General features: G+C 42.5%; 1 protein-coding gene across 8 annotated transcripts in view; it reads left to right on the top strand.

Moving 5' to 3' along the window:
• LOC139411064 (transport and Golgi organization 2 homolog) overlaps positions 1 to 16200 on the top strand; it is a 50322-nt gene that overhangs the window by 5611 nt on the left and 28511 nt on the right. For all 8 annotated transcript variants that reach the window (XM_071156868.1, XM_071156873.1, XM_071156878.1 and 5 more), the window contains exons 3-5: positions 8746 to 8834; positions 12329 to 12448; positions 14357 to 14474. In XM_071156868.1, coding sequence (XP_071012969.1) covers positions 8746 to 8834; positions 12329 to 12448; positions 14357 to 14474 — 327 coding nt within the window. The remainder of the gene's footprint in view (positions 1 to 8745; positions 8835 to 12328; positions 12449 to 14356; positions 14475 to 16200) is intronic.

The following is a 16200-nucleotide window of genomic DNA, read 5'->3' as shown; positions in this document are numbered from 1 at the left end:
CCCGCTATGCCCTCTGACAAACCATCAAACAGGCAAAGCGTCAATACAGGACTAATATCGAATCGTATTACACCTGCTCTGACGCTCGTCGGATGTGGCAGGGCTTGCAAACCATTAGACTGCAAACCATTAGACTACAGCCGAGAGCTGCTTAGTGACATGAGCTTACCAGACGAGCTAAACTACTTCTATGCTCGCTTCGAGGCAAATGACACTGAGACATGCATGAGGGCACCAGCTGTTCCGGATGACTGTGTGATCACGCTCTCCGTAGCAAATGTGAGTAAGACCTTTAAACATGTCAACATTCACAAGGCCACAGGGCCAGATGGATTACCAGGACGTGTTCTGCGAGCATGTGCTGACCAACTTGGCAAGTGTCTTCACTGACATTTTCAACCTCTCCTTGTCCGATTCTGTAATACCAACATGCTTTAAGCAGGCCACCATAGTCCCTGTGCCCAAGAACACTAAGGTAACCTAAACGACTACCGACCCGTAGCACTCACGTCTGTAGCCATGAAGTGATTTGAAAGGCTGGTCAGGGCTCACATCAACACTATCATCCCAGAAACCCTAGACCCAGTCTAATTTCCATACCGTCCCATACAGATCCACAGATGATGTAATTTCTATTGCACTCCACACTGTCCATTCCCACCAGAACAAAAGGAACACCTACATGAGAATGCTGTTCGTTAACTACAGCTCAGCGTTCAACACCATAGTGCCCTCAAAGCTCACCAATAAGCTATGAACCCCGGGACTAAACACCTCCCGCAACTGGATCCTGGACTTACTGACAGGCCGCCCCCAGGTGGTAAGGGTAGGTAACGACACATCCGCCACGCTGATCCTCAACACAGGGGACCCTCAGGGATGCGTGCTCAGTCCCCTCCTGAACTCCTTGTTCACTCATGACTGCACTCATGACTGCATGGCCAAGCACGACTCCAACACCATAATTACATCTGCCGATGACACAACAGTGGTAGGCTGATCACCGACAACAACGAGACAGCCTATAGGGAGGAGGTCAGAGACCTGGCTATGTGGTGCCAGGACAACAACCTCTCTCTCAACATGATGAAGACAAAAGAGATGATTGTCGAATACAGGACATAGAGAACCGAGCACGTGCCCATTCTCATCGACAGGGCTGCAGTGGAGCAAGTTGAGAGCAACAAACTATCATGGTCCAAGCACACCAAGGCAGTCATGAAGAGGGCACGACAAAACCTATTTCCCCTCAGGAGACTGAAAATGTTCAACAGCTGCACAATCAAGAGCATGGTTGCATTACTGCCTGGTATGGCAACTGCTCGGCCTCCGACCGCAAGGCACTACAGAGGGTCGTGTGTATGGCGCAGGATGTCACTGGGGCCAAGCTTCCTGCCATCCAGGACCTCTATACCAGGCGGTGTCAGAGGAAGGCCCTAAAAATTGTCAAAGACTCCAGCCACCCGAGTCACTGTTCTCTCTGCTACCGCACGGCAAGCGGTACCTGAGTGCCAAGTCTAGGTCCAAAAGGCTTCTAAACAGTTTCTACCCCCAAGCCATAAGACTCCTGAACATCTGGTCAAACAACATTTGCAGTGCCCCCCCCACTCACTCCCTTTTTACACCACTGCTACCCTCTTTTGTCTTCTATGCATAGTCACTTTAATAACTACCTACATGTACATACTACCTCAACTAACCGGTGCCCCCGCACACTGACTCTGTATCGGTACCGCCCTGTAAAAAGTATCAATATTATTATTTTACTGCTGCTCTTTAATTACTTGTTACTTTTATCTATTATTCTTGTCCATATATATATTTTTTAAATGCATTGTTGGTTAGGGGCTAGTAAGTAAGCATTTCACTGTAAGGTGTTGTATTTGGCGAATGTGACTAATAAAATGTGATTTGTTTTTAGATTTGATTCCTCTCTCTCGTCCCCTACACATTCATTACTATGGGACAGTTTTGAATATTGAATTTGAATATTGAAACAATGTTGCAAATGTCAGAGACAGACAGTAAGGTTTATACAAATCTCCGCTGTTGAAAACTAAATGTTAGTCTAAATTAAATGGGTGATAGTGTCTCTATGCTTTTTATAGTGGAGATCAAGTTTATAAATTGCCTGGATGGTCTGATGAGACGGTGGATTGCTCAGTCAGATGGAACAGAGATTTAGCCGGTGGTAACTTGTGGAATAGTCACTGGCTGAAATGCTCTTTTAACCAATCAGGATTAGGCCCACCCGTTTTATAAATTACCACACTTTTTCCATATTGCCTAGTCTGTACTGCTCTCATTTGACCTCATAACTTTAGGCCTATATTCAGACGGTGGTTTAAAAAAATTAACACCACCAGGTGTTGAGCTCAAATTGAATTTAAAAAAGGAATCGTAGTGTTGAGTTCGATGCAGGGGACATTCTTCCCATACATTTTTTTTCTCCAATTATTATACCATGCTCCCTCGAAGATGCGTTAGGCTAGTGCTGAAGTGTGGCATCTCCAATCTGATGTAGCACCCAAAGCAGAGTAGCAATGATTAGAACCCTAGAGAATCTGTGGTGCTGTCTCACTGGAGGTCTTCAAAGCTAGCCTGAATCCAAATTGAATTGCTCCGTTTCACTTCACAATTTCTATGAAACGGAACAATTCAGTTTGGATGCAGGCAAATTCAAAGCCTTCCATGTTGGTCTAAAGCTCTGCGGAACACCATCCAGGGCTACCATCGGCTAACCTTTTATTACAGTCACTGCTGATTTATCTCAGTGAATGTCCTTGAAGGCCAATGGTAGAGGAGCAGTCAATGTAATTTAAAGCCCTGTTTATAATAGTCCCTTGGGATCTGTGGAGCTCTCTCTACCTGGCCAGGGTCTATCTCTGCCTTTGCCTCTGGGAGATTGCCCTAGCCTAAGGCAATCACAGTGGCGGTGTGTTAACAATGACTCACTCTGGACCCACAGGATACGTGTAACTTATAGGCCTAGCATCCTTGTGGTTGAATTAGTGCATGTAGGTTATGTCAGTGAGGGGAATGGCAAAATAATGCAAGAATGCTAAATTCCTCTTGAGTGACTGGTTTTCTTCCATGCACCCAATGCCCCCAACATACCTGCCTGACAACTATGTTCGGTTTTGAATTCCAATTAGGTCTATGTATTGCGTCACCATCATGATTAGCACTTTCCCTTGCAATATGAGACTCATCGATGGGAGGTATCTTGCTGAAATATTAGCTTAGCATTCCTGTTGACTTTGTCAAACGTATACCCTTTTTTTGTAAGTAAGGAATAATTGACATGAATAAATTGTGTAATCATTCTCTACAATCACACTCTCTGCATGGCTGTATCCTGTTGGTTTTCTTGTTGTTTCTCTCCTAGTGATTCCCATAGGCTCAGATGGATAAACAGATGGATGCCCTGCTCTTTCCTGTGTAAAATCATTAGTGCTTGCTTTGTTTCGGGGACAGCGTCATAGACTCTTGGGGCACACGTGTCACCGCAACCGGCTTTGCGTCATTAGCCTTTGATGCACAGAGGTTGACCCCGATCAGGTCAATTTGTTCTTAAAGAATCCACCTCCCTCTGAACAAGATTCATGGGAGACGCTGTCTGCCGTGAAGGCCCAGAAGAAAGGATACAATTATTACGTATGTCATTGTAGTTCAGTGACTCATTTCTGTTCCGTACTCCGCAAATAAATGCCTCTCTCAGTGGAACTATTTAATCGCTTTGACCGGTGACCCTGTCATGGCAACTAATAAGTCTCAGGTAGTTGGCTCTGACGAGGGACGTCGGGAACACAAACATGCGCGGTGCGTGTTCTGTGTGTCTAATGAAGGCATATCGTTATCTGGGAACAGTGTGTATACCTGACTGGATATTGCTGTTATTTCAGGTTAGATACTGTTCCAACCAGGGCTCTAAAGTGTGGTCAATTGGGTCACATATGCAACAAAAATATTTTTCTGTGTGACCTGCAGTTATAATTTGTGAGCACCAGTGACAATATTTGTATTTATTTTTTAGAATAATTGTTGTAATGATACGGCCGTGCTGTTGTTTCCTGAGCGCAGATTGATTAGTGTCATGCTTACACCATTGCTACTGTTTATTTCTAGCACAAACCGTTCAACAGATCTGACCAATATTAACCAGCGCATTGTTTTTGTCTTCCTGTTGAGGATTGGGTTGCCGCATTTTACATTCCTAAACCATGTTGTGGGCCGTTCTAAATCTTTTCGCAGGCCTTTAACCATTTTGTTTTACACTTTGTTCAGTCATGTTTTGTTTTTTTACCTCATTAGCTAGTTGTCTACACAAACGCTACGCTCTTGTACATTTTTCAATGTAATGCATGTTAGTAGGAAAATAGTGCTTTAACATAATGTCGAAACCTAATTAATATTCCACAAATTACTTTTTATTTTATTTCAATGACAATTTTTTTGTATCAACATTTTAGCTTTTTATAAATAACACATGTATTTACAGGGTTCTATATTCATTTCCAGGGGACAACATGTGCTTCAGAAGTAGCGAGAATTCATATAGGCTACAGTGCCTTCAAGAAGTATTCATACCCCCTATTTTTTCGTGTTACAGCCTAAATTCTAAATGGATTAAATTGTTGCTGGTTTCTCACCCATCTACCGTACACACAATACCACATACTGAAAAAGTGAAAACATTTTCCAGTCCCTGCCGCTGAATGTATCCCCATAGCCACCACCATGCTTCACGGTAGGGATGGTGTTAGACGGGTGATGAGCTGTGCTTGGTTTTCTTTAGACATAGCGCTTTGCATTCAGGCCAAATAATCTGAAAATAATAACCTTATGTTTTGTCTTTCACATGCCTTTTGGCAAATTCCAAGCATGCTGTTTTGCATTTTTCTCAGGATTGGCTTCTGTCAGGCCACTCTCCCAAAAGCCCGGATTGGTGTAGTGCTGTAGAGAGGAACTCTGTAGTTATGTCAGATTGGTCATTGGGTTCTTGAACACCTCCCTGACCAAAGTCCTTGCCTGGTTGATGAGTTTGTTCTGACAGCCAGCTCTAGGCAAAGTCTGGGTGGTTCCATATTTTTCCTAATGATGGAATAGTCCGTGTGCGCATGTTGATTTTTGTCCAACCACATCTGACACGATCAGGACACGCAGGCTGAAATATGAACCAACTATATTGGGGTACTGCAGCGCCAAGTCTAGGACCATAAGGTTTCTTAACAGCTTATACCCCAAGCCATAAAACTGCTGAACAGCTAACGAAATGGCTACCCGGACTATTTGCATTGTACCCCCACACACACACCCTTTTGTTTTACGCTGCTGCTACTTGCTGTTTATTATCTATTATCACTTTACTCCTACCTACATGTACATATTTCCTCGACTAGTCTGTACCCCCGCATATTGACTTGGTACCGGTACCCCCTGTATATAGCCAAGTTATTGTTATTTTATTGTTGCTCTTTTTTTTAATGATTTTTCTTTTTTTTTTACTTTAGTTTATTTATTAAATATTTTTTTTCTTTAAATCTTAATTTTGTGAACTGCATTGTTGGTTAAGGGCTTGTAAGTAAGCATTTCACGGTATTTGGAATTTGTTAATTTTGGAGTATTGGCTAGACCAGGGCACTGCCAGGGCTCAGTACCAAAGACAATCTTATCTTTTTTGTTTTGTTTTTCTGCCATGCATAATATGCAGTGGGCTATGTATTGAATAACGACACAATCCAACAAAACGTATTCTGTTTTTTGGGGATGGGAGGACTTAGGCTCAAATATAGACCTATGCATGAGCGCTAATATGTTTCACGTGCAACATTTGAAATGCTTTGACTTAATCATCACCTTAGAAAGCGCTGTCCATTTCATTGTTTGGCTTTGAAACAACATCCAGTTTCAACCCATTGTTGAACTTCTTTCTTTAAATTGATCGTCACAGTGAGGTCAAAAACTGTAGCCTAACTGAGTTTTAAAAGCATGATACTGTTTTGCTGATGTGATTTTCAATTGTGTTTGTATTGATGTCAGAGTGGTTAGAGGGACAATCGAGCCCTGAGTACCAGGCCATTAACAACCTGGTGGTGGTTAGGGTACTCTCAATACATGTCCAGAGGGTGTAAGAGATTACCGTGACTCAATGGTCATGTGGAATTTGACTGCGGTCATGACTGCCCTAGGTATGAATACTTTCTGAGGGCTCTAATCGATAAAAAAAAATCGACAAAAGTTAAACACCAGTGCAATGCAATTTTAATTTAGAGCCCTGGTTACAACTGTAGGTTATATTATAGGCCAACACATGTTGTATAAATACATTGACCCTACATTGCCTCGTAGAGCCAGAACAAAACAAGTCAAGAGAGACTAAGTTTCACAGGGAACTTAATGGTGTTCCCTGTGACATTCAGTATAGGCTACTACTGCAAACCTCATCACTTAGGTCCCACTGCAAGCCCACCTCTCTCCCAACGCCACAGATCTACAACAGCTTCAGTTGCCTATTCGTATAGGGCAGCCAAACTGGGAGGAAAACCCCCACAATCGTGTGTGTGTGTGTTGGGCTGGCTGATGATTCATTGGACAGTAGCTGAACATTAATGTGAAGTCACTAAGTCATGCACTGTTGCCTTGCTAAATAAGTGACAGTTGTGCAGTGCTAGTAAAAAGTCGCCAGAGATTAATGTCAAATGCAGCATTAGCTACAGCAGTGATAGTCTGTCAGTGTGATGAGTGGCACATTAAGGCCCATTTGTTATGGGATAACTACTGAAAATTGCAGTAGGTGGGGGTGGTGCTGGCAATGTGTAAGGCCTAGGTTTCACTTTCAGTTAAATGCTCATGTTTAACTTGTGAGCCTCATACCAATCTTTTTCATAGACACTAGTCTAGCCTATGGAACAGTTCCTGTTCACTGAGCTCCTTCCTCCAATGTGTGCTGTCTGACAGGTCTTCTTTTTTAAGACTATTTTCTTCTGATCCTATGGATCCTCATCAAAGGATGTCCTTCCCTTCCCCATCTTCAATATCTTGTTCTCTCTGTTGGAGACACTGTGGTGCGAGCAGCATAGCAGTGGGGATTAAAACACCCGTTCTAACTGCTCAAATCACTGCCGTCGGCAAACAATTCAAGACCAATTCATTCTCATAATGAGCTAATGTCTATCCAGTCTGTGGAATGGAGAGATGGTCAACTGAGCTGAGTGTGTAAGAGAGCTGATATGGGGGAGAGGAGGGGTGGAGTACCATGTCATTCTTGCTCCCCTTTGTGTGAGAAATGTACATGGATAGTCTACAATCCTGGCTGATTGTGAGGAGGGGTTTCTTTACCCGAAGACTTGGCCTTAACGTTAACGTCATTGTCCACACGTTGGTCTGATTAAGCATTGAATTCTGTGGCCAGACTTGTCGTAATATTTAACGTTGTCGAAATGTTAGTCTGATTTAAGAGAGCTGCCATTGGAGCTGATTTGGCTTTAGAGGGCTGTCAGGAGAAAGCTGCACATTTATTCTGTCTCCATCCGCTGCACTGGATCAATCTGATACTTGCACCTCCCCTGGCCTTTAGAAGCCTCAGCCTCTCTCTGACATGGCCCTTTTGGAACTCTGAAGGATGAGAAAATGTTTTTTTTTTTTTTGCATGCTGTTGTATTATGGATTTGATGTGATGTTTGCGGTGGGGCGGGGTCTGAAAAAGCCCATCTCTTGTGATCTGTCTATGCACGCTGTGCAGCAGTCCAAGCTGGGTGGAGAAAGTCGGCAGGGGTTGTAATGTTATTGCGTTAAGGTAATCAAGTTACATGGAGAGGCAGAGGTATGGATGTGCATACCAAATTAAACCCTATTTCCTATATAGTGCACTACCTTTGACCAGTACCCATGGGCTCTGGTCGAAAGTAGTGCACTACATAGGGAGTAGGGTGCCATTTGGGACACAAGCATGGTGTTGGATCGTGACAGCACATCAGCTTTCTCCTGCTGCTGCAGCTGATGGGGAACGGGGTGCGGTGCCAAACCTTGCCGTGTCCTGAGGGGAGGAATAGTGCACACACAGACAATTAGGGAACATGCAACCTCAGTCAGGAGCTCAGCTCAGTCAGGTCTGCAGCAAGGCACTGTACAGCTCTTTATTTTCTCTGTCACACCTCAGGCGTCCGCATGCTTCCCAGCCGAAACAGTTCAGTGTATATATAGAGTTCCTGCCTATATTATGACACTGGCATTTTTTTTGGGGGGGGGGGTTCGTTTTGGACTTCGGTGAGGGTTTTTTCAGCTGTTGCCCCCCCCCCCCCCCCCCTTTTAAATTTTTTTTCCCCCAAGCGACGGTCTTTTAAGGGAGTATGCGAGCACAGCCAAGTTCGGCTAGGCGCCAGCCTAACTGAAGCATACTGACGCCTTGATTCACTCATTGGTGCAGAATGCAGCCTGGCAAATGAGCACAGGTTACTTAATCTTATTCTGTTTATAATGCACAACTTTGGACCAGAGTGCTATGGGCCCTGATATATATATATATAGCTCACTACTTTATACGTGTATATAGGGTGCGATTTGGGCCGCTGAAGACACTGCCAGAGCTCAGTCTCTTCGATTTAAATAGATGCGACCCAAAACATAATAATATGTCAAGATGGATACCACCACTAGGTTATGGCGCTAAAGTACATTACCTTAAGTGGTTTACCATGGTCTCCCTCATAACTCTAGTCCTCTCTCTTTCTCTTTTTCCCTCAGGCTAATTTTGGCCGCAAACAGAGATGAGTTCTACAACAGGCCAACCAAAGCTGCAGACTTTTGGGCGAGCAACAGCGAAATCCTCAGTGGTAAGTATCTGCACTTGACGTTGAAGTGGCAGAACCACACTGTGGGGCGACAGAGAGAATGTAGTCTTTCTCTGAGAGCCTTTTATTTCACCACAACCCATTTCATTTCAACTCGGCTAGAATGCATTCATGAGCCAGATATTGGTTTCCATGTCAAGAGACAAATAAAATGTGATTTTGATCTCCTAGGTCTAAACATTCTCTCCCAGACTCATGGATAGAAAGTTTGGAGCGTAGCATAAGGTAACCAGTCCATCCAGTATGCATAATAATACAGTCTACACCTAACGGTGATTCATAGAATTAGTTTAATTTTGGAGTATTGGCTAGACCAATTATGTACCAAAGACAATCTTATCTTTTTTGTTTTTCTGCCATGCGTAATATGCAGTGGGTTATGTATTGTATAACGGCACAATGTAATAAAAAAAAATATTCTGTTTTTTGGGGGTGGGAGGACTTAGGCTCATATATAGGCCTATGTATGAGCGCTAATATGCTTATGGGTGTTTCACGTGCAACATTTGAAATGCTTTGACTTAATCATCACCTGAGAAAGCGCTGTCCATTTCATTGTTTGGCTTTGAAACAACATCCAGTTTCAACCCATTGTTGAACTTCTTTCTTTAAATTGATCGTCACAGTGAGGTCAAAAACTGTAGCCTAACTGAGTTTTAAAAGCATGATACTGTTTTGCTGATGTGATTTTCAATTGTGTTTGTATTGATGTCAGAGTGGTTAGAGGGACAGTAGAGCCCTGAGTACCAGGCCATTAACAACCTGGTGGTGGTTAGGGTACTCCCAATACATGTCCAGAGGGTGTAAGAGATTACCGTGACTCAATGGTCATGTGGAATTTGACTGCGGTCATGACTGTGATGTGACGGGAATACTTTTTGAGAGGAATTTAATGCACTGATTGTCCCAGTCATTCAATTTTTTCATTATTAAGAGCATAGAGCATTGACTGAGAAAAAAAATGCATCTCTGAGTGTTCAGGCTGTTTAAAAAGTGAACCGGGTGTAAGGCTAAGAAGGGGGATTACAATAAGCGTCCTGTCATAGAGCATTGCTTCTCCTCTGTTTCTGAGTGATTCCTTTCATTTCCTCTCCCTCTCACAGCAGACTAGGAAGTTGTTTTGTTCAACAGCCTTTTTATAGTATTTCTGAGTCAACTATTTTTTTTTTTCAAATCCGTTACACGGGCTTGAGTAGCAGCCATTCAACTGACGGCTGATTCTATGTGGTGTGGCAGAAATGAATGAGTGTGGCCAGTGAGGCTCTTATCTGGTGTGTGGGTGGAGGGACGGTGGTTGGCCTCTGGTTGAAGGTGATGTTGATGTTTGTTTGAGTGAGTCCACACAAGTCAATCTCGGCCTGATCTTACAGCTAAACAATGTGTTGATGTTTTATTGCCAATTTATTCATCTATGCCTCACGGGGAGAGCAGAGCTGAGGACTTTTGAAACCTTTTTCAAGGACAGCACACGCATAGCACTGACTGTCTTCATGTTTGTCGGCTCTACCATCATCCTGGGAGAATAAGCTCTGGGATTCCAGCAGCTCCATCTCTACCGGTCCCTATTGGGTTCAGGCCTTGGCTGGGTTTCTCTGCAGCAAAGTACCTCTCCTCTGTTCCCTGGCTGTCTCAGTGCGCCTGTATTAATGAGGTGGAAGTGTAGACTTACCATCTTGCCTCTGCACATGCTTCCCTTAGTTACCCCCCTCTCTCATAGAAACACACACAGCCTATCTCAGTGTTTAAGTCACAGTTTAGGTCTAGATGAACCGCCTGTATCGCATGGCCCTTTGCCTCCAGAAGTTTATTCAAGTTTTCGTACAGTATATGTATTAATAACTTGGTATTCATTCTTCAGTGGGTTCATTTCTTCCAAGTGCAATACAAGTGCAAAATGGTAAGCGACTAGCAAGTCACACTGGTTGTAATAAAATGATCTATATATCTCTTAACGCTCCACTGCTAGTCGTATTCCCTATGAGTCGTGTAAGGGCATCGCTTCACTCCGCGTCCAGACAAACAGAATGTATGAGTAGAATTAATCTATTCAGCGTTTTCAGAGTTCCGTGCTCTACATGGTAATGAGGCTCCCATGATGATGAATGCAAGGCAGAGAGGCCTGTCTGTTTCTCAGAAAACCACTGCTCAGCCTTAACTGCATAAAGTACAAAATTGCCTCTTCCTTGAATGTTTTGGTTTTTATGCACTTCTTCAGTTTTACTCACAAAGGAGTAAAACTAGGCAGTCAGCGATGGCTTGGAGCAGGGTGAAACATTTGTACTTCTTCTAGAATTAATAGATTTATTATAAGCAAACTCTTGTTTTGAGTGACTGGCAGCATTATTTTCAGCAATACATGATTGCCATTGCCATACATGATTGCCATTGTTGATTCACAGTGTGTATGTAATATATATATATATATATATATATATATACATATATACATATATATATATATATATATATATATATATATATATATATATATATATATATATATATATATATATATATATATATATATATATATATATATATATATATATATATATATATATATATATATATACATACATATATACATATATACATACACACACACACACTAAACAAAAATATAAAGGCAACATGTAAAGTGTTGGTCCCATATTTCATGAGCTGAAATAAAAGATCCCAGAAATTTTCCATTCGCACAAAAATCTTATTTCTCTCAATTTTTTTGCACACATTTGTTTACATCCCTGTTAGTGAGCATTTCTCCTTTGCCAAGGTAATCCATCCACCTGATAGGTGTGGCATATCAAGAAGCTGATTAAACCGCATGATTATTACACAGGTGCACCTTGTGCTGGCGACAATAAAAGGCCAACACCTGATGTCTCAAGTTTTGCGGGAGCGTGCACATGGCATGCTGACTGCAGGAATGTCCACCAGAGCTGTTGCCAGATAATGTAATGTTCGTTTCTCTACCATAAGCCTCCTCCAACATCGTTTTAGAGAATTTGGCAGTATGTCCAACCGGCCTCAACTGCAGACCACTTGTAACTACACCAGCCCAGGACCTCCAAATCTTTATTCTTTACCTGTGGGATTGTGTGAGACCAGTCACCCAGATAGCTGATGGAACTGAGAAGTATTTCTGTCTGTAATAAAAGCTCTTTTGAGAAAAATGATTTTGATTGGCTGGCTTACCAGTGGGTGGGCCTATGCCCTGCCCAGTCATATGAAATCCATAGATTAGGGCCTAATAAATGTTTCAATTGACTGATTTCCTTATATGAATCGTAACTCAGTAAAATAGTTGAAATTATTGCATGTTGCGTTTTATTTTTGTTCAGTATAGCATCAATCTCACTGGTCAGTTAGGCCTATAACTGTTGTTCTATTTTCAGACAGAGGTGTTACAATGGGAATAAAATTCATGTATGTGTTTTGTGACGGACATGGAGTGTGATGTGATTGTGTGTTGTCAGGGCTGGACCTGGAGGAGGGGAAGGAAGGAGGATCATGGCTGGGGATTAACAAGAGGGGCAAGCTGGCCGCACTGACCAATTACCTGGAGGGAAGGCCCAATCCAGACGCACAAGGAAGAGGTGAGGACCAACTTGGACGAGAATATACCCACTGAGCAGCCCGATATGTACATTTTTAAGAGGCAGTGTATTGATATTCAGAAAGTGTTCAGACCACTTCCCTTCTTCCCCATTTTGTTACTTTACTGCATTATTCTAAAATTAATACAATTTATTATTTTCCTCACCAATCTACACACAATACCTCATAACGACAAAGTATAAACATGTTTTTAGAAATTTTTGCAAATGTATTAAATAAACAGATACCTTATTTATATAAGTATTCAGACTCTTTGATATGAGACTTTTAAATTGAGCTCCGGTGCATCCGGTTTCCATCGATCATCCTTGAGATGTTTTGCAACTTGATTGGAGTTCAGCTGTGGTAAATTAAATTGATTGGACATGATTTGGAAAGGCACACACCTGTCTATATAAGGTCCTGCAGTTGACAATGAATGTCAGAGCAAAAACCAAGCCATGTGGTCTAAGGAATTGTCTGTAGATTGTGTTGAGGGAAGGGTACCAGAAAATGTCTGCAGTATTGAAGGTCCCCAAGAACAGTGGCCTCCATCATTCTTAAATGGAAGAAGTTTGGAACCACCAAGACTCTTCCTAGAGCTGGCCGCCCGGGCAAACTGAGCAGTCGGGGGAGGAGGGCCTTGGTCAGGGAGGTGAACCCAATGGTCACTGACAGAGCTCCAGAGTTCCTCTGTGGAGATGGGAGAACCTTCCAGAAGGGCAACCAGTTTCTGAATGTCCTTGAGTGGCCCAGCCAGAGCCTGGACTTGAACCTAATCAAACATATCTCTGGAGAGACCTGAAAATAGCTGTGCGGTGATGCTTCCCATCCAACCTGACAGAGCTCAAGAGGATCTACAGAGAAGAGTGGGAGAAACTCCCCAAATACAGGTGTGCTAACCTTGTAGTGTCATACCCAAGAAGACTTGAGGCTGTAATCGCTGCCTAAGGTGCTTCAACAAAGTACTGAGTAAAGGGTCTGAATACTAATGTAAATGTGATATTTCATTTTTTTTATTTGTAATACATTTGAGAAAATATCTAAACCTGTTTTTGCTTAGTCATTATGGGGTATTGTGTGTAGATTGAAAGAAAAAAAGCAATTTAATTCATTTTAGAATAAGACTAACGTGGAAAACCGTCAAGGGGTCTGAATACTCTCTGAATGCACCGTAGTGTTAATATTTCATTCCTCAAACAGCTTTGTTCCTAGGAAGCTGCAGCTAACATGGAGCTGGAATGGTCAAATGGATGGAAATGAACCGCTTTTTGAAGGATTCATTCACTAGCAATAGCACCACAATAAGTGAATAGTAGTGTCAGCCAGCCTCCCTCGCCTCCTCTGTTTGCACGCTACAGTAGCTCTCCACTGTCGTTCTGTATCAGAGCTGTCTACTGCCGATGCTCAGCCCCACAAGGGAAACACCTCCTTGTGTAATAGCAGTTTTCAAATTGTTTTATTTTCTTCAAGGCCACATTTCAGTCTTTTTCTTGACACACTTCATTGTTGTAGTGCAGATCCCCCATCTTGGGTAGTAGCCTGTCCTCCTAACAGCTAACTCACAGTGCTACGTAACATGGAAACTATCTCGAATGTCACTCAGTCCAAGACCTATGTTACATACTTTATCTCAAATGTCCTCCACGTAACTGCATCACAATTTGCTCAATTTATTTTTATTTAACCAGGTTCGTCTTGTTTTCAAAAGAGACCTGGACCAATAAGCGGTGTTGTGTCGATCATATTGGATAGTATAACTAAATGTGTTTTGTGGTTACAAAACCAAATAGCCAGCCAACTGATGAATCTACGTCTGCTATGTCCAGGGGCCTGCCTAACTGCTCTGTAACCTCTCTGTGCATTTAGTGTGAATGTAAGAATAATGTTGGTTCCGTGTGTTGTAGGGTTCCTGGTGTCCAATTTCCTGGCAGATCAGAGCCAGGACAGCTACTCCTACCTGAAGAGGGTGTCATCTGAGGGACATCTCTACAATGGCTTCAACCTCCTCACCGCTGAGTTCAAGTGAGTCAAGGGATGTGGGCAGACGGATCAGGAGAGGTGGTCAGGATTTGATGGAGCTCTGAGCAAAACAAAAGACCATGGGATGGGTTGATTTAATATTTTTGGTGAGGTTTGGCCTTGCTACTCAATACACACCTTCTGCATTGTTTTTATTTTGTAAAGTGTGCTTGCTGAAAAAAAGCACGACTTTATAAACTGTTCAGTTATTATTATTCCCCTGGAACCTTTTAGCGCCAAAACCGTTAAACCACTGGTCAGTGTGCTTGAAAAAAAAACACTTTCTGATGCTACTGATACTTTTCACACTACAACCATATTTGCATAAATCCTAATGCATTTCATTGGCCGTTGACTTGAATGGGAAAACTATGCAGTGAACTAGTCTTCAACTGTTTAAGGGAGAAACGCTATGCAAACTGTGGAACTCGCAGGCCAGTCTGGAATAGGTTGCTTGTATACAGCTTTTTGATACCATGTATACTTGTTGAACTATAACTGTCTTAAATGTGCATAAAAGCACCATAGGCTTGAATGGATTCGCAACTTCTCTTGAACCATTAAAGCTACAAACACCAAACCAACTTTGACATGAACAGACTGACACAACATAGATTGCTTGTCAAAAGATTGTTGATGGTATTTCCGGCAACGGCGACGCTCTAACATGACTCGTCTGCTTAGTGTCATCGAACTTTATACATTTTACACTTTTTAGGTATCTTGACAGTTTACCCGTTTGTTGAAAATGTAATACGTCTCTTTTATCGGCAAAACAAAAGATGTTTGAGCAGATGAGGCGTGGAAATGTGCCCCCCACCCCTTTGGCCTCGGAGGATGCTAGCTCGGACGAAACACCATGATGATTCAGAATGGAGATGGACAAGGGTATAACAAAAATTGTAGAGACACTTTCTGAACGCATGATCAAAATGTATTTGCTGTTTAATCAACTCCATGAAGACCAGAAAGTCACAAAGAGACGACTGACAAAGTTAGAACAAGACCGCGCTTCAATTCTGGACGTCCGCGAGTACGTGGATCAAAAGCACAAGAAGTTGGAAGACGGCATTTTGAAACTTGAGGAGAAATTATATTCTCAAAAATGTCCAAAGGTGCTCAAATTTTAGGTTGCAAGGTTTCCCGGAGGCTGTGGAGGGAAGAAATGCCATCTCTTTTCTACAGGAATGGATTCCCAAAATCCTGGATCTACCCCATTCTCTGCTTCCTGAGCAAAGGGAGCGCTCAAGAATGGAGGTGCTGTCATCAGGATGATGGTGTTTTTTTTTAAAACTAATTGCCCCTTTTCCTATTTCATATTTGAGGGATGATGGTCATCGTCTGGTAAAGGTTATCATTTATTCATCATAGCTTGATGTCTTTTTTCCTGGGGTGCTTGGGTGCGCTTTTGCTGCTACGCAACACAGGTTTCGGGGCACCTTGGGGAATGCCGATTGGTTGACATTTGAGTGTACTGGTAGGCGCGGCTGAGGGTGAACATGAACGCATCCTCCGTTTTTTCTTTTCAGAGACATGCTCAAATGGGGCTAAATAGTCCTGTCTTTTTTATTGCCGATGTTTGTCACTTTGATTGGCATTTTATTTTGTCTCAACTGCCAATTTTCATGTTACGGGGATTCATGCGCTATACGTATAATTTAGATTGAACCTAATTTGGGTTATGCTATGCACAGCAGGTAAATCTATTTGAAAGACTAGCGTCGAATAG

This window comes from Oncorhynchus clarkii, chromosome 6 (genome assembly GCF_045791955.1).
Source record: "Oncorhynchus clarkii lewisi isolate Uvic-CL-2024 chromosome 6, UVic_Ocla_1.0, whole genome shotgun sequence".
NCBI classification, from domain to species: domain Eukaryota; kingdom Metazoa; phylum Chordata; class Actinopteri; order Salmoniformes; family Salmonidae; genus Oncorhynchus; species Oncorhynchus clarkii.
Note: the sequence above shows the minus strand (reverse complement) of the source record. Positions and strands in the feature narration are given on the sequence as shown.